The 24,256-nt window shown below is 40.7% G+C and overlaps 1 protein-coding gene across 3 annotated transcripts; it reads right to left on the bottom strand.

Annotated features, from left to right (window-relative positions):
• Positions 1-1,609: 1,609 nt before the first annotated feature.
• Positions 1,610-11,336, bottom strand: cdkn1d (cyclin-dependent kinase inhibitor 1D). Of its 3 annotated transcripts, none has more exons than XM_071386486.1 (3): positions 11,235-11,336; positions 4,468-4,970; positions 1,610-3,829 (listed from the first exon to the last, which is right to left on the bottom strand). In XM_071386486.1, coding segments are annotated over exons 1-3 (564 nt in total). In that variant the 5' UTR covers positions 11,237-11,336; the 3' UTR covers positions 1,610-3,770. The 3 variants fall into 3 exon arrangements, with proteins under 3 accessions (XP_071242587.1, XP_071242586.1, XP_071242588.1); XM_071386485.1 differs by lacking the exon at positions 11,235-11,336 and adding an exon at positions 9,950-10,101; XM_071386487.1 differs by lacking the exon at positions 11,235-11,336 and adding an exon at positions 9,231-10,072.
• Positions 11,337-24,256: the final 12,920 nt, after the last annotated feature.

Here is a 24,256-nt window from a genome sequence, read left to right as displayed (position 1 = left end):
AGGCCTAATAGAATTAGTAGGTCTAATATAATTAGTAGACTTAATATGTGTATAAGTAGTAGGTCTAATAGAATTAGTAGACCTAATATGTGTTGAATTAGTAGGCCTAATAGAAGTAGTAGGTCTAATAGAATTAGTAGGCCTAATATGTGTTGAATTAGTAGACCTAATAGAATTAGTAGGCCTAATATGTGTTGAATTAGTAGGCCTAATAGAATTAGTAGGTCTAATAGAATTAGTAGGCCTAATAGAATTAGTGGGTGTAATAGAATTAGTAGGCATAATATGTGTAGAATTAGTAGGCCTAATAGAAGTAGTAGGTCTAATAGAATTAGTAGGCCTAATATGTGTTGAATTAGTAGGTCTAATAGAATTAGTAGGTCTAATAGAATTAGTGGGTCTAATAGAATTAGTAGGCCTAATAGAATTAGTAGGCCTAATAGAATTAGTAGACTTAATATGTGTATAATTAGTAGGCCTAATAGAATTAGTAGGTCTAATAGAATTAGTAGGTCTAATAGAATCTGTAGGCCTAATAGAATTAGTAGGTCTAATAGAATTAGTAGGTCTAATAGAATTAGTAGGCCTAATATGTGTTGAATTAGTAGGTCTAATAGAATTAGTAGACTTAATATGTGTAAAATTAGTAGGTCTAATAGAATTAGTAGACTTAATATGTCTGTAAGTAGTAGGTCTAATAGAATTAGTAGGTCTAATAGAATTAGTAGGTCTAATATGTGTTGAATTAGTAGGCCTACTAGATTTTCCAGCTGTTGACACTGAAGATCATATGAATGTATAAGGACGTAGCAGATTATGAATGAAGACCAGTCTAAGAAAACAATACGTTGTATTATATTTATATAATTTAATAATAATCGGAAACATACTGTAACAAATTAACATCAAAGTCAACAGTGCACCAAAAACCGGTCATTGAATCTTCCACAAAAATGTTCACAATTTCAACATTTGTCATTTTATTTTCAAACTATTACCAAATCAAAGTTAATATTCTGCTCCCATGTAATTACATTGTAGTACACTTTCAATACATTAACCATTATCTTATCAAAAACATATATGAGGATATTATTCATTCATGCATATAAGGCATGCAATACTATGTTTTGATATACCTGCGATAGACAGGTGAATTCGATTTAGAGCAAACTTTATGTTGCCACTGTGGGACACACTGGGCCAGGGGGGATGCAGGATGGAGCAGCCCAGTAACCGTATACAAATCTATGATCATTAACTTATCACAGTTCGCTTGCAAAGGGAATTCTGGGAAAACCAGTACAGTCAGTAATATTAGGGCTGAGTATTGCCTTGTTTTAACACTGTTGTAATACCAAGAAAGCACCTAATATTTATTTATCATTTTGTGTCCGACCCAAACTATGATAGCCCATAGTCTGTGTCCCAGTTCAGCAGTGACGGTTTAGTTTTTCTAAACTCTTCCCCTTCCATGAGAGTAGCTCTATAAAATCAGAAATATAGAATTATCTTGTCAATGTTTTAGTGCAATACACATAATCAGTTAGTTTTACCAAAAGGGCATTTATAATTTTCCCCCTACAAAAACAAGATACATAGTTAAAAATAAGTTAACAGACTTTAAAAGTTTTATTTTGAACACATTAAAAGACAGGCGCATATAAACCAACATACATACAGACTCAAGTCCAAACACACACAAAAAAACACCATCAAATATTATTAAATAAAAACGGATAATCGATTCCATTTGTGAGGTGAAGTGTGTAAACGGAAATCAGAATGTTCTGTTGACATGACTCTCTACATTGGCAAGTCAAGAGGGCGGTGTTATAAGGACCTCTATGGTTCCAGACAAAAGCACTCTAGAACACAGGCCACTTGTCTGGCTATAGAACCACTTTGATTGAGGGTCTTGGACATCATTCTGTTGCTGTCTATTAATAAAGTCCCTGCCCCCATCCTCCATTCTGTCTAGTTCTGGGAAACCAGTCAAAGCAAAGCAAGCCAGAGATAACAAAGCTCAGGACTCCCAGAGGACTTGAGTTTCCTCAGTCCTGCTTTGAGCTGGAATGGGTCCTATCACTCAGACACACTGACTCTTTTACCTGATGTGTAACTAAAGCCTATGGTCTGAACCCGCTTTCCCACTGAACCAGCTATGAACAGTAATACAAAATGAACTCCTGTAGTTTCCAACAAATATGTTGGAATTATTTGACATTTTTTATTTTGTATATGTTTTTTCTATTCTTTTCACTTTTTTTGTCAATCGTTCAATGAGGTAGGTAATCCAGATTATGTCTATTTGTTCGAACATGACACATTTAAGGAACGGCAATCCCTGTTGGACTGCTATTTTTGCCACCATTATTTACAGTATTGCGATGTGACTCTGGCTATGGAGAATGAATGGCATAAAGTTTGGAATGTAATGCCAATGGATAAATCTGTGATACTGCATATGAATCACAGGTTAATCTGAGATGTATTTGGAGATGCTTAAGGCATGTGGATTTCTATGTCCCTTGACTCAAGCCAACGCTTACGGATGACTCACAAATAATATATTTGTTCTTTTTTTTGGTCAACTGCCTCAGTTGTCACAACAGTCTACTATTTAGCACAGCAATGGAAATGTGTTGCAGCTGAGCTCCTCATAAAAATAATCATTTACTGACAGAACCTGGAATGTTCCATATGCATTAAGGATTAATGTACTTTTGTGAACTGCAACACCATTTAACTTCAATTCCAAACAATGTCAAAGCTACATTCCTTCATACAGAAAAGAGTTCAAAACCTAGAGGCTATCATTATACGAAGACAAGAGTAGAAAATGCAACATTGTTAAAAGGATTTAGCCAACAAAGCAAACATACAAGGTTTACCAAAAAGTTTCCAAGAATATGTTTTACTACCTTAAAATGATAAAGGGAGCTAAATAAAATAAAAACGATTTATTTTATTCAGTTGTGCACTGACATTTTTGACAAATTGTACAGAGACGGTGGTGCCAACGGTGAAGTGTATGTTAGCCGTAATAACAATATTTGACAATTAACTTAAGCTAATTTAAGCTCGTTTCCTACCGACACCAAATATCACTCTGTAATAATACTCACACCAAAAAGCTTAAGAATAAAACAATTACCGTAATAATAGACATTTATTGAGAAGTAATATTACTCAATAAGATGTATCATTATCATACCGATGCCTGATAGCCTAAGTGCTGGAACTTCACAGTTGACCTTTGCACCCTAGGCTAATCATGGTCGCGTTGCCAATTTGACCTGAGGTGACCCCGGGGCCTCTTACTCGCGTGGCTGATACTTTTACAGCCGCGGTGAAACTGAAGACTACACGTGGAGTGAGGTCAGGAATAGTTGAACTACTCTTAGAGAAGCTGTTAGAGTGTGGGCGGAGGTGGTTGGGAGTTAAACACTATACCATGGGTACTGTTGGAAGAAATCTCTTACGACAGAGCCATTGAGGTTTTTTCCTGATGAGTGCATTGGAATTATTTCACAGTATAATCTAAAGCTTAGACAGTCATACAAGCTTAGAAAATATAGATGAAACACAGCTATATAAATATATATACAAACATCCATCCTTTCCACTTCCTTTAAGACACACTGTAGCTATGAGCTCTTCGACCGTCTGTGTCGCTACAGAAAGCTGCAGAAATTATATATCCATCTGAATGAGGTGATTTCCAAACGGAGCATGCCCACTGAATTGCACTCTTTTTTGGGCTGTGTTTACTGCGGAGAGGACGGTTTGTGGTGCATGGTCCTCCTCTTCTTCACGACAAAGAATTCTGTGGATGACCAGCAGAGAGAGAGAGAGAGAACAGGTGTTAGTTCCCAGTCCCAGTAATGTTCTATCAGGGAAATAATATGCGCATCCCAAATGGCACCCTACAGTGCCTTACTTTTAACCGGGGCCCATAGGGTCAAAAGTAGGGCACTTGATATAGGGGATAGGGTGCAATTTGGGACGCACACATCAAGGCTTATAACAGGGTTGTATAAACTGTTTGGAGACATAACACAGGTAACACAGTGTTGTTGCATGGCCTGTTCCTAACATAGTTCACATACAGTGCTTTTGGCAGCACACAGGTATTCACCGCTGTCACTCAACGGTTAATAAAAGGTTAATAACAGGTTAATCAAAAGGGTCTTCTGAAGTTCAAAACAACCTGTCAATGTATATTATCGCTCTTTAAATGAAGACCTCTGGGCTCATGGTTGCTATAATAATAATGCAAAATATACAACTGTATTTATTGCTATTATTTATTATCATCATAATTATAGTCAAGTTAACCTCTGGACTCACTATTTGTGTCAGAAAATGTGTATACTACCTCTCTATTGCTTTTTTCGTATGGCTTTTGTATGAAGCCCAATAGAAGGAAAAAGGAGGGAGGAAAGCGTGTTCATTGACACTGACCTGTTATGGCGGCTTGTCTCCGTTTGACTGGTCCTGCCCTCTGGCTGGCCATCTTCTTCTCTGGCCTCTGGATCGTATAGCTCTCCCTGGTGGTCACCTCCAGGTACTCCTCACCACAGCTGGACGACCCTGGAGACGATGCCCGCGCCAACCGGACATTCTCTCTCTCCGCCCTCTGCCCGTCGATGCCAATCACCGGCTTCCTCAACACACAGTTGCGGTAGAACGCCGGCACATCCTGGCATTTCATCTCCTTCCACTCCACGCTGGCGCCCTTGGCGGCCGGCTGGCCGGTGTTGAAGTCAAAGTCCCAGCGCTTGTTGGCCGACTCCACGCTCATACACAGGTGCCTCTGGAAGTCCTGTTGCAGCTGCTCGTGGTCCACAGGCCCAAACAGGTTCCTCCTCACCGGGCCCTGGGCCCTGCGCTTCAGCTCCTCCACACTCCGACAGACCAGCATGGCCCCGTCAGATGATAAGGATGATGATGTCATCTTAATGTCCCTGAGAGAGAAAGGGAGAGGGTTAGAGGTGAGGTGTCTGTTTTTTCTATGAGGTGTGACCCAGGTCACTATTGGTGTGGTCTAGGTTTAGGCTACGCACAAACACACACACACACTCATACCAACACACACTAAATACACAGAACGCCTGTTCTGTTCAGCGTTTGACCTTTTGGGACATCGTTGAGTTTTATGTTATCAAACACACATACCCTACCTCCCCCACATTCAACTCTGGACCTCAAAGACAGTTCCACTGCATTTTTTCATTCTTTCCCCCTAATCAGGGATTGATTTAGACTTTGGACACCAAGTGTGTGCAATTAATTATCAGGTAGAACAGAAAACCAGCAGGCTCCGGACCTCGTAGGGTAAGAGTTGAGTACCCCTGCCCTTAGTAATTAGCCATACGGTAAGAGACCACACACACCAAATAAATCTCCAACATCCACAGAATCAGAATAGAAGAACACCTGAAGTATGTAAAAATGAACCTGCTCCACTTGCTCTGGTCTCTGCTCTGGCTGCCAGAGGTGAGAGGTCAGGAGGAAAGGTCACATGGTGCGGACCGGGAAACGTATGGAGAATGTTTCACCTCATGTGAGAATGTTTTATGTGCTCTTCTAGTCACCCCATGTAATTGCAGGGATACATTCTGAACTTCAGGAATGTTACACGTTTTTGTAGTTTACTATTTACAACCGTCCAAAACTAGTGTTATAAATTAACACCTTTTTTGTTGTTGTGACATGCAAACATTCTACCCATCACGGAAACCTGGCCCTGTATCCGCAAAGCCTCTCAGAGTAGGAATGCTGATCTAGGATCAGTTTTGTCTTTTAGATCATAATGTATAAGATTATATGGACAGATCCTAGATCAGCACCACTCCTACTCTGAGACTCATTGTGGATACGGGCCATGATCAGCTTTTTGTTCAAATGTTCAAAGTCACATAATTCCCCACAGCAATTATATTCAAAAAGTGACAGCAAGTAAAACATTATACAGCCTACATTACGACTTCCAAAGTCGAGAAAATATTCATTAATATTCAATAGATCACATGTAACAGTCTGACTTCCTGAAACAAATACCTGTTATGTTGGTCAGAGTTGCCTTGCTGAGTCTATCCTAGGTCTATAATGACAAAGACCCTCAAAAGTTCCCTTTCCTGAAACATCTAGATCTTTTTTTCATATTATTTTGCCTCCTTGAAATACAGTTTTACCCGCCAGAGTGCAACAGTCAGTTACCTACTATCAGCATCAGTGAATGGGAAGGAACCACACTAACAAAGGTGCGTCAGACAGGCAGTGAACCATTTCTGCGCCTTTGCTAATCCAAAAAATCATTACACGGTGGGATTGAGCAAACTTTACAGCGTCTGGGATGCAACTATTAAAACGTCTGGCTTAAAATGCCAGCCCCCTCGTACAAAGAAACGGGCTTGAGTAAAAGAAACCATTATTCCACATTGAGAACATTAGGTTTTATGGATCAGATGGACAACCTTTTAGGACGTTCATCTATAAAGAAAACTCAAAGAAACAGACAAATTGAAAATAAAACACACCAACTGCTGGTTTGCAGGCATTCGGTCACTTAGTTGGGTTGTTTTATTTAATAACTGATGGGTTATTGATGCTGGGTTGTTGATACCGGGTTATTGGTGGCATGTAGCCTAGTGGTTAGAGCGTTGAACTAGTAACCGAAAGGTTGCAAGATCAAATCCCCGAGCTGACAAGGTAAAAATTTGTTGTTCTGCCCCTGAACAAGGTAGTTAACCAACTGTTCCTGGCCATCATTGAAAATAAGATTTTGTTCTTAACTGACTTGCCTAGTTAAATAAAGGTTAATTTTTTTTTTTGATTGATGCTGTTCAAGCACATCACAACAACGTGAGTCCAAAAATGTCTTATGCTCCTTCATATATTATGTAGGATGCCAGAGAGATATGTGTACTGTAGAGAAGAAAGTAATACTAAGTGTATGTTGTGTAGTAAGCTGTTAGTAGCCCATGTGCCTCACCCTAATAATTTGGTCTATTTTCACCAACGCGGTATTGTAAACACATCATTCCTGGCCAGTGTGTGCTTGTTCACTAACTTTTTTTTGTACAGCTTTGACAGTGCTACTGATAGTATTGGTGACGCTTGGCTTGCACGTGCAAATTCAGCACACACAACATTCTATATAATTGTGTTATTTGATGTGTCAAATGAAAAGCGTATTTAATGCGTCATATAAATAGTGTTATACGAAGTGTATCTTTTTTGACACACAAAGACCCAAACAGCGTTCCATGTGCCTTACCTTAATAATTTGGTCTATTTTTTTACCTCTTATTTTTACCTCTTAATTTCGCCTACTTTTCTAACTTGGTGGTGCACATGTAGCCTATAACCTGTTTTAGAGAAATGTAATCATTGAATATTGTAAGAGCTTTTATTGTCTGTTTATATGCCCCCTTTATTTATCCTACGGTTCTGACTTGTTGTACACTGTAAGAACAGCCCTTGTTCTGAACTCTGTCGCCGTACATTTCAAAAGTGCTGAACAAATAGTTATATTGACTACGTCCGTCGCCGCTCCCTCATTAATGTCTTAATCGAAATTACGGATTGCATCTCATCTGCTTGTCGTCCCCTTATGCCATAGTTTGTACATCTCAATTGTCAGTAGAAATCACATTTGTTTAAGCAAGTCAGCCATCCCAAATCTTTTTTTACGCCACCAAGATTTACATGCTAAAATCGCCACTGGGTGGAATGCTTAACCACCTGATAAGGCAACCCCGTGAGACCCCAAATAGTTGTTTGCAGCAGTGCGTCTGCATTATGAATTCAAGTAGATTTTTATGAATTTGTCATAGTGTTTTAACGGAAAACAGATTTTTTTTTAAATGGAGGTTTAAACATTAAGAAATGTTTACTATTTGTCACATCCCTAACGGTTAACACGTTTTAAGGTTGAATACTGACACTTTTATAGCTTTAACGAGGCTTACACAACTGCATGAGTTCCTCAAGAGCCTACGTATATGCAAATGTTGGGACAGTTAACACTTTGTTACAATATGGAAATAATAATGTTACTCATTTTATATTAAAATATGTAATGTGCAAAAAATATTCTAGGAACATTTTATTTTGCACTGTGCAAACTTAACATCATGAACAAGAATGACACTTAGTCTCTGATGTGGCCAAAAGTAACTATCTGAAAGCCACGCCCCTTATAGGAAATCCCTCCTGAAAATAACATTGTAAAAAAAGACCGAGTTGCTGGGTCAACCCAGCATGAAAGTAAATAAAAACATGACTGATGGTTAAATTAACCCATGTTGGGTTATTCAAGAAAGATTTCAGCATGTGTTCTGTCCAATATTTACCTTGTGCTGAGTTACCAAAGAACACAAATTGTGTTCTTTTTAACCCAGCATTTTTTTGAGTGTAAGAATCTTGAGGAAAACAGGGGCGAGAGCCAGGGAATTGATGGGGTTAAAACAAATGTACATTATATTCGTTGCTCTCTAGCTATAGATATTGAATAACTTACATAAAGCATAATCATAAAGTGTATAGTAGGCCTAGTAGGATATAGGTTAGTCCTACTATGCCATAGATGCCCATACCCTACACTGCGTTCATGACGCAGTTTGAGAATATTCTTATTAGCCTGTTCAGTGAATAAAACATATTTTCAAAGTGGTTTGAAACCAGTTTTACGTCAAATCCTTTGATTGGAATAAGTATTCTTTCCGATAACATATTTTTATGAAAATAAAAACATTATCCTACACGAATATAAACTGTCATTCCCTCAACAGCAACAGCTCAACTCTCCCGAGTGAAAGTTGTTTGCGTCGAAAAAGTGGGCGCGGTAACTAGATCATTTACAACTCTCTGGAATCCCCAGACCCACACAAACATTCTCAACCTCCGATTATAATTATGTCCAACTTCTCCAAATAGGCGATAAGATGAGAAAAAGTTTGAAACACATTTTAAGAGTATAGCACCCGATATCATTGCCAGATGTTAAAATAGATTCAAATTAGCATTATTGAAGATAACACAGCAGAAGTATTCATCACAGATGACGCAGTTACATTCGCATACTACATGAGATGTTGATCAATGAGATGCAACAGAAAAAAATACACATTGACAATAAAAACCCGAACAGCACAGATTTGCCTCTGCAAAGTCTGAATAAGAAAACTTCTCAAATGCTGCCAATATGTGAATTCTCTTACCAGCAGTGTCCAATGATGCACTCAAATATGAAATAATGTTGCGATTCCTGATGTTGTGGGTCAAAAAATGATGCGCCTCGCCGAAGTATAGACTGATGCTCTTCACTGTCCACGATGAACTAATTTAACTTTAAAAGCTCCCAGTTATTGCGCTCCCTTGTCCCCTTATGTGACTTGTTTGTTCCTACAAGGCAATGGGACGTCCTACCGCCACAGAAGACTTAATCACGTGATAATCATCATAACAATCGGGGTTTTGGAGCTGGACCATTGAGCTGGACAATGCCCAAGGTAAACACCTTGATGTAATCACTCATTCCTGATGTCTTCAAATAATTGTCAAGAAATGACACAAAGGGTTGGTACATGTGTACACCCTGGCCTTGCATTCTTCAATGCACTTAGAATTTAAAAAAAGGTGCTATCTAGAACCGAAAATGGTTATTCGACTGTCCCCATATGAGAACCATTTGAAGAACCCTTTTTGGTTCCATGTAGAACCCTTTCCACACACAGAGGGTTCTACTTGGAACCCAAAATAGTTATACCTGGATCCAAAAAGGGTTATCCTATGGGGACAGCCAAATAACCGTTACGAAACCCTTTTTTCTAAGAGTGTAGTCTAATGCAAAATCTGGCATGCAATAAAAATAACCTTGGTATAGACTACTTTCTTGAAATCAAGAAATGTTTTATGAGTTTTTCAATAGATTTCCTACCTCGTTTTCATCATAAGAAAGTTTTGAAGTTCAGTGGTAAGATTCGAACTGCGCGCAAAGACTTGTTGCACTGTGCCAGAGTTATACTCTCTAGGTAAAATATCTCGGCACGTAGGACCCATTTTCCCTGCTCTTTTGAATGTGACACATTCTTATGTTGGCATTGCGTCACGTTTTGCAAAGGCTCAGTTCCAAGACCATAAGTCACGTTGAATTTCAACGTGATCTAGTCAACCCTCTACTCCATTTTGTATTTTTTTCTCCAGCAGTTTATATAACCTACGTTTCATTTAGATACAGTCATCTCCCGCTCGAAAAGTTCTCAATGGGATTTACTAGGCACAAAATGTTTTTTGTTGTTGCTTTGCGCCGTTTTCTAAAAGTTTGACCTATATTTGAGACAGTCAGATTACTATTTAGAAGAGTATGTTACAGATCAAGCATAAGGCCCATGTTAGTTTATTATGTTCGTCTAGTTAGTCTATTGGGCTATCTATTAGTATTAGTCCTAATTAACAGTAATTAATTATTCTAACTAACATGAATTACAATGTTAGTGTAAATAAACTAATATTTAATGAAAATGTATTAAAACATGTACAAAGCTTTATTAATACACTATTATAGTAGGCCCACATTTGGACAACAACAAGGCTGCGTTTACACAGGCAGCCAATTCTGATCTTTTTTTCACTAATTGGTCTTTTGACCAATCAAATCAGCCCTGAAAAAGAGCTGATATGAAAAGACCTGATGTGATTGGTCAAAAGACCAATTCATGGAAAAAATATCAGATTTGGACTGCCTGTGTAAACTGCAGCTGAAGTGTCATATTATTATTGATGATTTATACCTTTTAATTTATGTGTTTAGTATCCACTCTCACAGAGAGGGTTAAATTATGTCAATAAAATAAAAAATATATACATTTTTGGTTAGGCTATACAAAGTTGTTAACCATTTCTAGTGACTTAGTTAACATTTCCAGTGAATAACTGAGTGGAAGATTAGTGATTAATATGATAATGACATTTGCATATTTGTTCTAATTAATGCGCTATCTTCAGCCTATAAACATTTCAGAGGGGTTGGGTTAAATGTGGAAGACACATTTCAGTTGAAGGCATTCAGTTGTACAACTGACTAGGTATCCCCCTTTCCCTTTCAACACATATCTCCTACATATGATACATAAGCCTACATAAAGTACATTTAATGAACTAACCTGGTTTATAGCCTGCATAATTAATAGATATAGCTAGTTGTCCTTGTATAGGCTACTTACATCTCTGTCCAATCCTTTTTTTAAATCCCATAAACGTTATGTTTGTGATTCAAGGCTAATCTGTTGATAAGAGTGACATGTAGCCTAAGCTACACAGTCCAGTTTTAAAGTAATGTATATGGTGTCACTATTAAAGTAATTTCTCCTTCCTTGTTCCTTTATTACATACCAGTGGATCCCCTTCCTCATAGGTCCTTTCTCCTCTTTCAGTTATTACACAGGTTCTGTCATTCTTACACGGCTGTGGGGTGACGTCATAGGGACTGTTTGTTCAGGGGCCAACACCCAACACCACTCCTCAGTCTGAGCTGAGGTTGTTCCAGGTTTCCAGAACAACGGCTATTGCTATTTATACACATCAGCTGATGTGATGTATACGACATACAGGATCACTTTCCCACTGAATTGTATATTGGCATCCCAAACATGCCAACTAGAGGTCACTTTTGAACATTTGACTCGGAAGTTGATTGTACTGCATTGTACTCTGCTTAACTTAACGTAGGCCTACTATACGTTCTGGAGCTTTGATGCTGACTTTTCTGGTGGTAGTATTATCATAACACAGCTGGCCTTCTACCCTCTTCACCTATCTCTCCATCTCTCCCCTCTCTCTCTCCCCCCGAGATGAGTTTAAAACACAGATAAGCATGATCTGTAGAACTGGCAAGGATGTGTTTGAAATATAGTCTTTGGTTAGAGTGCATTTTGTTAGTTGCACATTATAAAATAAGGGTTAGGCAGGATTCTTCCAGAAGAGAATGACTGGGCGTCTCCATTTGATTCCAACTCATTTCATGGCGACTATTGTCTTATGACAGAGTAATGGGTTGACTCACTCAATGACTGTTCCCGCTCTTGAGAATGTGCCCACGACAGTGCCCGTGACTCTCTGAATTCAGCTGGTACCATTAAGAACGAATCAGTCTGTGTTCATAGCAGGGTTGGGCTCAATTAGAATTAAAGGCAGTCAATTCAGGAAGCAAACTGAAATGAAAATGAAATGATTGAGAAAGGGGCATCTATTTTTGATGGCTTATTAATTAACTGAAAAGGAGAAGTTATTCATGTCAAAAGTTTGAACATTTTAGGAATTCAAATTCAATTGGAATTGAGCCCAACCCTGGTGCATAGCAGGTTGTATACATTGTAATGTTTGGATTATCATCAGCAGACCATGAAGCTCCTCAGTGTTTGTGGGAAATGTGTCCCTCCATTGTTTTCCCTCGACCCTGTCCTTATTTACTGAACGTCTATTGTTCTCCAGGCCAGTCTTTAATCCTCCTGTCTGTCTACAATAGAATTGAACCTTAATGTTTGCTGATTCCTCTGTTCACAGTACAGTATTGCTAAGGACGGCACATTAGCACAGTGACCCATGTTGTCTACAGACTACAGTCCCTTTAGAAACACACTTAGCACAACAGCCAATACCCTAACTGGCACAAAGTACATTGTATTATATGACTGAGTAGGCCCTATTATGTACTGTGTTGGATGATAATCATATCATCTAAAAATAGCTATCATTGGTTTGACATGGAAGATGTTTGAGAACGATCTCATAAATATGTATTGGTCTTGTTAAAACACGACAGAAATCAGTAACTTTTCTGCTATCACTACCAGAATATCCCACACCGAATCCTGTTGGTCAAACTCAGGACGTACCACACCTTTCTAAAAGGAAAAGAAAGGGAGAAATCTTGTCAATGGGCTTCTGAGTGTGAGGAAGCACTGATATGAAATACTTGCAGGCTTATACGCCCCAAGGTGGTAAATGTGCACAGAGCGTAGGAAGCACTGCAGAGGACACAGTTCACAGTTTCATGTCTACAGGAAGTCTATAGTAAGAGGAAGTGGAGAACCACAGAGAGAAGGACCTCAGTTCACAGGTGTAGGGGGTTTCACATGCTCTTCTGACAGAATGAACCAAGGCTCACAGATACTACAGAAAGTATCCGTTTATACGCTCATGGAGACCATAAAGTATGTCCCACAAGCTAGTATCACAAGCACATGGGGTTTCATTAGTTGGTTGTCAACAATTCAGGGCACCCCATAATACTAAAATGGTTCATCACACTATTTTCAGGAAATTCTCAAGATTCTCCTAGAAATGAGGACATTCACTGCCTTTGCTGGCTCTTGTGTGGTCCTGATAGTGATACCACATCATCAGACTTTGGCTACCGGGAAAGAAGGGAGGCAGGCTGTCAGATTCCAGTAGTGACATGCCTGCTTCTACCGTCGATTAATTGAAAACATAGGAGTACTAAAAGACTACTACCTCCCATCTTCTGTCTCCATAAAGGCTCAATATCATACTCCCTCAAAATTCAGCCACATAGTATATATTGCAACCCAAGCTGTGCAGAGCAATAATGGTATGGCAATAACAAGCAGCAAACCATGACGGACCCCCCACACCTCCAATCTCCCCCATGCTTGAGTAAAGGAGGGGAAAGGAGGTGTCAGTAGGGGAATAGTAGTCCTCCAGCTGTAGGAGTAACAGGTGGGTGAGGAGGGGAGAGGGGGACTTGGTTCAATTTCATGGGGGGTGAGTGGTGAATGCAAAGCGGTGGTGGGGATTGGTGGGGGTGTAGGGGGGGTAGGTTGGAGAGGGAGAGAGTGCAACAGCTGGATATTGTCAGGGGGGCACTGGGGGAGTAAACATTTCAGGGTGAACTGGTTTAAGATGAACTGTGCCTGGGGATGCCAGACCTGGTGCTTGTTTTGGGGGATTAGCAGGACTGTTTTGGGGGGGTTAGCAGGACTGTTTTTGGGGGGTTAGCAGGACTGTTTTTGGGGGGTTAGCAGGACTGTTTTTGGGGGGGCTAGCAGGACTGTTTTTGGGGGGTTAGCAGGACTGTTTTTGGGGGGTTAGCAGGACTGTTTTTGGGGGGTTAGCAGGACTGTTTTTGGGGGGTTAGCAGGACTGTTTTTGGGGGAGCTAGCAGGACTGTTTTTTGGGGGAGCTAGCAGGACTGTTTTTGGGGGGAGCTAGCATAACTGTTTTTTAGGGGAGCTAGCAGGACTGTTTTTTGGGGAGTTAGCAGGACTGTTTTTTGGGGAGCTGGGAGGTTCTGTGGTGTAGAGTGTAGACTTTCTATTATACTCTCGTTCTTTGGAGTGAGCTACAGTATGTGCTTTTGTGTGTGTGTGTGTGTGTGTGTGTGTGTGTGTGTGTGTGTGTGTGTGTGTGTGTGTGTGTGTGTGTGTGTGTGTGTGTGTGTGTGTGTGTGTAGATACAGTGCATTCAGAAAGTATTCAGACCCATTGACTTTTTCCACATTGTGTTACATTACAGCTTGTTCTAAAATTGATAACATAATTTTTTTCCTTCATCAATCTACACACAATACCCAATAATGACCAAGAACATTTTTGCAAATGTATTAAATATAAAAAACAGAAATAACTTATTTACATAAGTATTTAGACCCTTTGCTATGAGACTCGAAATTGATCTCAGGTGCATCCTGTTTCCATTGATCATCCTTGAGATGTTTTTACAATTGATTGGAGTCCACCTGTGGTAAATTCAATTGATTGAACATAATTTGGAAAGACACAAAGGTCCCACAGTTGGCAGTGCATGCCAGAGCAAAAACCAAGCCATGAGGTCGAAGGAATTGTCTGTAGACCTCCGAGACAGGATTGTATCAAGGTACAGATCTGGGGAAGGGTACCAAAACATTTCTACAGCATTGAAGATCCCCAAGAACATAGTGGCCTCCATCATTCTTAAATGAAAGAAGTTTGGAACCACCAAGACTCTTCCTAGAGCTGGCCGCAAGGCCAAACTGAGCAATCAGGGGAGAAGGGAGTGGCTTTGGGACAAAGTCTCTGAATGTCAGGAGTGGCTTTGGGACAAGTCTCTGAATGTCCTTGAGTGGCCCAGCCAGAGCCCGGACATCTGTGGAGAGACCTGAAAATAGCTGTGCAGCGACGCACCCCATCCAACCTGACAGAGCTTGAGAGGATCTGCAGAGAAGATTGGGAAAAACCCAAATACAGGTGTGCCAAGCTTGTAGCGTCATACTCAAGAAGACTCGAGGCTGTAATCACTGCCAAAGGTGCTTCAACAAAGTACTGAGTAAAGGGTCTGAATACTTATGTAAATGTTATATTTCATTTTTTTAGTTTTTATACATTTGTAAAAATGTCTAAAAACCTGTTTTTGCTTTGTCATTATGAGATATTGTGTGTTGATTGATGAGGTGGGGAAATCATTTCATCCATTTTAGAATAAGGCTGTAACATAACAAAATGTGGAACAAGTCAAGTTGTCTGAATACTTTCCGAATGCACTGTATACAGGTGTGTGTATGTCTGTATTTAGGGTACAGAGTCGTCTGTTGTTTTCAGAGTGTGTCTGTGGTTTAAGGTGATGACGTCCCTGCTCTTTGGAAGGTGTTTTTCCAGTAAATATATTCGGGTCGGTGGGCCAAGGAGTTAACTCTATCCTTTGTTTTTGTCCCAACGTATGTGCGTAATGGAAAGTGACTAACTCTCTCTCAATGACACCCTAAACCACACCAATAGCCCATTTTCTACATTACCTATGTAATCCAACATACTGAAGGTAAAATTTTGAGCTAAATTTGTACATTTCAGACCCATACTTGTCTTGAATAGCATGTCTGTTCATTGTCTTTTGGAGGTAAGGTGAAATGCTATTATGATTCCTGTGGTGTGTTTGTATCCTTATCTTCATCTGGTCCCCATCTGGTTTACATCTGGTCACAGTGTATAGGGCCCAGGCCTGCGTGTGAATGTGTAAGCGTGTGAGCAGTTGTGAGTGAGGTTGTGCGTGCAACTAGCAAGGACCCTCTCTCCTCCAGCTGGATGGAGTTTGCTTGAACTGCTGGACTGTGATTGTGAGGCTTGATGGGTTAAAGCAAGTGTCGAACTCATTCCAAGGAGGGATCAAGGTTTTCGCTCCTCCCTTGTACTTAATTGATTAATAAAGATCATTAATTAAGAAAGAACTCCCCTCACCTGGTTGTGCAGGTCTTAAGTCTTAACTGAAAGGGAAACCCAAAAAACAGCAGGGACGAGGACCTCCATGGAATGAGTTTGACACCCCGGGGTGGAGCTATGGTGACTGGGTCAAGTGGGCTCTGCTCCTTAAAAACGTTCTGGTCTGGAGTGAGTCTGATCTTATGAGAGAGAGAGAGAGAGAGAGAGAGAGAGAGAGAGAGAGAGAGAGAGAGAGAGATAACTTCTGCATAGTAAGCAGTATTGTTACTGTTATTACTGTTATTGTTATTATTATTATTATTGTTGTTTATCATTCCAAATAGCAGTGATATGGGTGGTAATGGTAATGATAGCAGTTTAGTGATGGTGGTGGTGGTAGTAGTGGTAATGATGATAGTAGTTGTAGTACTGATGTAATGGTGAAGATGACTGTTATTTAGTTAGTTATAGTTTAATTTTCCATATTTATATTTTTATATTTATTACATTACATTCTACTATTGACTGTTACCATTTTATTGTTATTATTTTTGTATTTAATTTTGTATTATTATTTACTGCCATTTTAAATTATTATTTGTTATTGTTTATAATTTTATTACAATGTATATTGTATACATTGTTGCTTTGGCAATATTGACACAATGTTTTTCATGCCAATAAAGCAGCTTGAATTTGAGAGAGAGAGAGAGAGAGAGAGAGAGAGAGAGAGAGAGAGAGAGAGAGAGAGAGAGAGAGAGAGAGAGAGAGAGAGAGAGAGAGAGAGAGAGAGAGAGAGAGAGAGAGAGAGAGGAGAGAGAGAGAGAGAGAGATTTTGTCACGGCTGTCGTCCTCCTCATCTGAGGAGGAGAAGTTTGCAGGATCGGAAGACCAATACGCAGCGTGGTAAGTGTTCGTCATTTTAATGGAAAAAACTGAACACTACAAAACAACAAAGAAACAACCGTGAAGCTAAATACCAATCGTGCTGACACAAACACTACACATAGACAATCACCCACAACCCACAATGACAAAACAGGCTACCTAAATATGGTTCCCAATCAGAGACAACGACTAACACCTGCCTCTGATTGAGAACCATATCAGGCCAAACACAGAAACAGACAAACTAGACATAGAATGCCCACTCAGATCACACCCTGACCAAACAAAACATATAAACATACAAAGCAAACTATGGTCAGGGCGTGACTGATTTATATGTTTGAAAGCTGTATGTGCTTGTTTGAGAGAGCTATACAGGAAGCAGGGTCCCATTCTAAATCACTAAGTAGAGGTAGTGGACAGAAGTCGCTACTATGATGAGTGCTTTGGGAGCAGTGGTTTGTTACATTGTTTTTATTGTAGCGTTAGGGCAAGAGAGAACTGTTTAAGCTCTGAGGCTATGATTTAATTAGGGTCTCTTCCGCCACGCTGATCCTCAACAATGGGACCCCACAGGGGTGTGTGCTCAGCCCCTCCTGTACTCCCTGTTCACCCATGACAGCATGGCAACGCGCGTCTCCAACTCAATCATCAAGTTTGCTGACGACACAACAGTGGTAGGCCTGATTATCAACAATGACGAGACCGCCTACAGGGAGGAGGTGAGGGCCCTGGTGTAGTGGTGCCAGGAAATGAACCTCTCCCTCAACGTCAACAAAACGAAGGAGTTGATCATGGACTACAGGAGACAGCAGAGAGAGCATGCGTCCGTCCACCGACAAGGCAGCAGTGGAGAGGGCCAAAAGCTTCAAGTTCCTCGGCGTTCACATCACTGACGACCTGAAATGGTCCCGTCACACCGACTATGTGGTGAAGAAGACAACCTCAGGAGGTTGAAGAAATGTGTCTTGGCCACCTAAAACCCTCACAAACTTTTACAGATGCACAATTGAGAGCCTGCTGTCAGGCTGTATCACCCCCTATTACGGAAATTGCACCATCCGCAACCGCAGGGCATTACCGGGGGGGCACACTGCCTGCCCTCCAGGACATCTACAGCACCCGTGTCAGAGGAAAGCCAAGAAGCTCATCAAGGACCTCAGCCTCCCGAGCCACAGCCTGTTCAGCTCGCTAACACCTAGAAGGCAGAGACAGTACAGGTGCATCAAAGCTGGGACAGAGAGACTGATGAACAGGTTTTATCTCCAGGCCATCAGACTTTTAAACAGTCACCATTAGCCGGCCTCCGCCCAGTACCCTGCCCTGAACCTTAGTCATTGTTACTAGCCGGCTACCACACCTGGTACTCTATCCTGAACCCTAGAGACTGCTGCCCTGTATACATAGTCATTGAACACTGGTCACTTTAATAATGTTTACATATTGTTTTACACACTTTATATGTATATACTGTATTCTAGTCAAGGCTGATCCTATATAACTATTGCTGTACACACCTTTTCTATTCATTTACTGTCCATACTGTCTATACATATCATTATATATATACAGTGGGGAGAACAAGTATTTGATACACTGCCGATTTTGCAGGTTTTCCTACTTACAAAGCATGTAGAGGTCTGTAATTTTTATCATAGGTACACTTAAACTGTGAGAGACGGAATGTAAAACAAAAATCCAGAAAATCACATTGTATGATTTTTAAGTAATTAATTTGCATTTTATTGCATGACATAAGTATTTGATCACCTACCAACCAGTAAGAATTCCGGCTCTCACAGACCTGTTAGTTTTTCTTTAAGAAGCCCTCCTGTTCTCCACTCATTACCTGTATTAACTGCACCAGTTTGAACTCGTTACCTGTATAAAAGACACCTGTCCACACACTCAATCCAACAGACTCCAACCTCTCCACAATGGCCAAGACCAGAGAGCTGTGTAAGGACATCAGGGATACAATTGTAGACCTGCACAAGGCTGGGATGTGCTACAGGACAATAGGCAAGCAGCTTGGTGAGAAGGCAACAACTGTTGGCGCAATTATTAGAAAATGGAAGAAGTTCAAGATGACGGTCAATCACCCTCGGTCTGGGGCTCCATGCAAGATCTCACCTCGTGGGGCATCAATGATCATGAGGAAGGTGAGGGATGAGCCCAGAACTACACGGCAGGACCTGGTCAATGACCTGAAGAGAGCTGGGACCACAGTCTCAAAGAAATTCATTAGTAACACACTACGCCGTCATGGATTAAAATCCTGCAGCGCACGCAAGGTCCCCCTGCTCAAGCCAGCGCATGTCCAGGCCCGTCTGAAGTTTGCCAATGACTATCTGGATGATCCAGAGGAGGAATGGGAGAAGGTCATGTGGTCTGATGAGACAAAAATAGAGCTTTTTGGTCTAAACTCCACTCGCCGTGTTTGGAGGAAGAAGAAGGATGAGTACAACCCCAAGAACACCATCCCAACCGTGAAGCATGGAGGTGGAAACATCATTCTTTGGGGATGCTTTTCTGCAAAGGGGACAGGACGACTGCACCGTATTGAGGGGAGGATGGATGGGGCCATGTATCGCGAGATCTTGGCCAACAACCTCCTTCCCTCAGTAAGAGCATTGAAGATGGGTCGTGGCTGGGTCTTCCAGCATGACAACGACCCGAAACACACAGCCAGGGCAACTAAGGAGTGGCTCCGTAAGAAGCATCTCAAGGTCCTGGAGTGGCCTAGCCAGTCTCCAGACCTGAACCCAATAGAAAATCTTTGGAGGGAGCTGAAAGTCCGTATTGCCCAGCGACAGCCCCAAAACCTGAAGGATCTGGAGAAGGTCTGTATAGAGGAGTGGGCCAAAATCCCTGCTGCAGTGTGTGCAAACCTGGTCAAGAACTACAGGAAACGTATGATCTCTGTAATTGCAAACAAAGGTTTCTGTACCAAATATTAAGTTCTGCTTTTCTGATGTATCAAATACTTATGTCATGCAATAAAATGCAAATTCATTACTTAAAAATCATACAATGTGATTTTCTGGATTTTTGTTTTAGATTCCGTCTCTCACAGTTGAAGTGTACCTATGATAAAAATTACAGACCTCTATATGCTTTGTAAGTAGGAAAACCTGCAAAATCGGCAGTGTATCAAATACTTGTTCTCCCCACTGTATGTGCAATTTTGGTTTTAGAAGTGGGTGGGACATTATTATTATTTTTTTATTATCCAGTCAGATTGTCACGCTCACTATCCTCAAACAGGTAAACAGCAAAGAATGTGACGCAACCGAGGTGCCCACAAACACACACGGAAAATTAATAATTACCCACACCTTAGGTGGGGAAAAAGGCTACCTAAGTATGATTCTCAATCAGAGACAACGATAGACAGCTGTCCCTGATTGAGAACCACACCCGGCCAAAACATAGAAATACAGAAACCTAGAAAACATCACCCCACATCACACCCTGACCCAACCAAATAGAGAAATAAAACATCTCTCTAAGGTCAGGGCGTGACACAGATTAACACTCCAAACAGCCTACCCGACTGCTCGAAGGAATCTGCATGGTCCTAAAGCACACCGTTGACTTGTTTTGTATCACATTCCAATGATAAAACTGGGAGGGGGACAAAAATGCATTGGACATGTCCACCCAGTCCTCAGTGAAAGTTGCGCCCCTGTATATATATATATTTATATATATACATATGTACACAGTACCAGTCAAAAGTTTGGACACACCTACCCATTCAAGGGTTTTTCTTTATTTCTACTATTTTCTACATTGTACAATAATAGTGAAGACATCAAAACTATGAAATAACACAGTAAGTAACCAAAACGGTGTTAAAACAAATCGAAATATATGTTATATTTGAGATTCTTTAAAGTAGCCACCCTTTGCCTTGATGACAGCTTTGCACACTCTTGGCATTCTCTCAACCAGCTTCATGAGGTAGTCACCTGGAATGCTTTTCAAGTTACAGGTGTGCCTTGTTAAAAGTTAATTTGTGGAATTTATTTTCTTCTTAATGTGTTTGAGCCAATCAGTTGTGTTGTGACAAGGTAAGGGTTGTATACAGAAGATAGTCCTATTTGGTAAAAGACCAAGTCCACATTATGGCAAGAACAGCTCAAATAAGCTAAGGGAAACAACAGTCCATCATTAAGACATTTAAGACATGAAGGTCAGTCAATATGGAAAATGTAAAGAAGTTTGAAAATTTCTTCAAGTGCAGTCGCCTAAAAACCATAAAGCGCTATAATGAAACTGGCTCTCATGAGGACCGCCACAGGAAAGGAAGACCCAGAGTTACCTCTGCTGCAGAGGATAAGTTCCTTAGAGTTAACTGCACCTCAGATTGCAGCCCAAATAAATGCTTCACAGAGTTCAAGTAACAGACACATCTCAACATCAACTGTTCAGAGGAGACTGTGTGAATCAGGCCTTCATGGTAGAATTGCTGCAAAGAAACCACTACTAAAGGACACCAATAAGAAGATACGCTATCCCATCTGGTTTGTGCTTAGTGCGACCATCATTTGTTTTTCAACAGGACAATGACCCAAAACACACCTCCGGGCTGTGTAAGGGCTATTTAACCAATAACGAGAGTTATGGTGCTGCATCAGATCACCCGACCTCAACCCAATTGAGATGGTTTGGGATGAGTTGGACCGCAGAGTGAAGGAAAAGCAGCCAACAAGTGCTCAGCATATGTGAGAACTCCTTCAAGACTGTTGGAAAAGCATTCCTCATGAAGCTGGTTGAGAGAATGCCAAGAGTGTGCAAAGCTGTCATCAAGACAAAGAGTGGCTACTTTTAAGAAACTAAAACACTTTCTTGGTTACTACATGATTCCATATGTGTTATTTCATAGTTTTAATGTCTTCACTATTATTCAACAATGTAGAAAATAGTAAAAATAAAGAAAAACCCTTGAATGAGTAGGTGTGTCCAAACTCTTGACTGGTACTGTATATATACTGTATATTCTGGACTCTGACATTGCTCATTCTGATATATATATATATATATTTTTTAGATTGTTGGATTGTGTGTGTGTGTTGTCTTGTGTTGCTAGGTATTACTACACTGTTGGAGCTAGAAACACAAGCTTTTCGCTACACCTGCGATAACATCTGCAAATCTGTGTACGCTCAACTTTGATTTGATTTCTATGGTGCAGACCAGAGTTATGTTGTTTATCTTGCTGGAGTCCTACAGCACGTAGCGTGACACAAAGTCAAGGGTTCTCTTTCGATTTTAGTGCATGGCCCAATGACGTGTCAGCCTATTCCTTGTTATTTTGATCTAGACTGACTCTGGTTGATTTTAGTTTTAGGATTATGTTATGTGAGTTGTCCCGGAGATCTCCAGAACAAGTCCTCCTGAGTTGACTTAGATCCTGTCATATACATTTAGGAATCTCCCATGATGTAGCTACAATACTTTGTAATTGAAGACGTTTTTTTTTTTTATCCTGGAAAATCTTGGCATTGAACCCACTGAACCAGACTGCACTGAATTTTACTCTTATCCTGCCCCCAAATGGTTGTAAAAGGGCACAACCTTGTTTAGAAAGTTAGAAAATGTCATCTGTGAATCAGCAGCTACCAGCAGTGAACAGGCACTACTGTTACAACAAGTAGCTTTGTCTCTATCTGCTGGATACAATGCTTCACTGCATTTTCCACCGACATCTGATGAGCGAATGGAAGGGGGTGGCCCATTGACTCTATGTATGTTATAGGGAGTTGACTCTGTGTATGTTATAGGGAGAGGCCCATTGACTCTATGTATGTTATAGGGAGAGGCCCATTGACTCTGTGTATGTTATAGGGAGAGGCCCATTGACTCTATGTATGTTATAGGGAGAGGCCCATTGACTCTATGTATGTTATAGGGAGAGGCCCATTGACTCTATGTATGTTATAGGGAGATGCCCATTCACTCTATGTATGTTATAGGGAGTGGCCCATTGACTCTGTGTATGTTATAGGGAGAGGCCCATTGATTCTATGTATGCTATAGGGAGTGGCCCATTGACTCTATGTATGTTATAGGGAGAGGCCCATTGACTCTATGTATGTTATAGGGAGAGGCCCATTGACTCTATGTATGCTATAGGGAGAGGCCCATTGACTCTGTATGTTATAGGGAGAGGCCCATTGACTCTATGTATGCTATAGGGAGGAACCTGATGCTGTCAGGTGTCAAGTCAGAATTTTTGTGCCACACCCATCAGAAAATTGGGAACACATAGTTCTATTTTCTATAGCATTTCTCATCTGAATTAGCCTGTTTATACATTCCCTTGCTGTTGTTATGGAAATGGCAATCTCTCTACTCATCATTTAAATGATGCTAAGAGGAGATTTAGATTGATGTGGTTTTAGTACATCACCGGTGCCAAGCTTCCTGCCATCCAGGACCTCTATACCAGGCGGTGCCAGAGGAAGGCCCTAAAAATTGTCAAAGACTCCAGCCACCCTAGTCATAGACTTTTCTCTCTGCTACCGCACGGCAAGCGGTACCAGATCGCCAAGTCTAGGTCCAAGAGGCTTCTAAACAGCTGCTACCCCCAAGCCATAAGACTCCTGAACAGCTAATCAACGCTGCTGCTACTCTCTGTTATTATGTATGCATAGTCACTTTAATAACCCTACCTGCATGTACATAATTACCTCAATTACCTCGACACCGGTGCCCCCGCACATTGACACATTGACTCTGTACCGGTACCACCTGTATATAGCTATTGTTATTTACTGCTGCTCTTTAATTATTTGTTATTCTTATCTCTTACTTTTTTAGCGATGTTCTTAAAAGTGCATTGTTGGTTAAGGGCTTGTAAGGAAGCATTTCACTGTAAGGTGAATACCTGTTGTATTCGGAGCATGTGACAAATCCGATTGGATTTGATTTTACAATAGGCTATATTGTCTTGACCCTTAAAAAAACTAAATGGGGCCAAACTGCTCTCTGTGCTATGGTCACATTTTGACCAGGGTTACATTTAGCCAGGGTTACATTTTGACCAGGGTTACATTTAGCCAGGGTTACATTTAGCCAGGGTCACATTTTGACCAGGGTTACATTTTGACCAGGGTTACATTTAGCCAGGGTTACATTTAGCCAGGGTCACATTTTGACCA

This window comes from Salvelinus alpinus, chromosome 37 (assembly GCF_045679555.1).
Source record: "Salvelinus alpinus chromosome 37, SLU_Salpinus.1, whole genome shotgun sequence".
Lineage (NCBI taxonomy): Eukaryota > Metazoa > Chordata > Actinopteri > Salmoniformes > Salmonidae > Salvelinus > Salvelinus alpinus.
The sequence above is the reverse complement of the archived record's forward strand: the minus strand, read 5'-3'. Positions and strand labels throughout refer to the sequence as shown.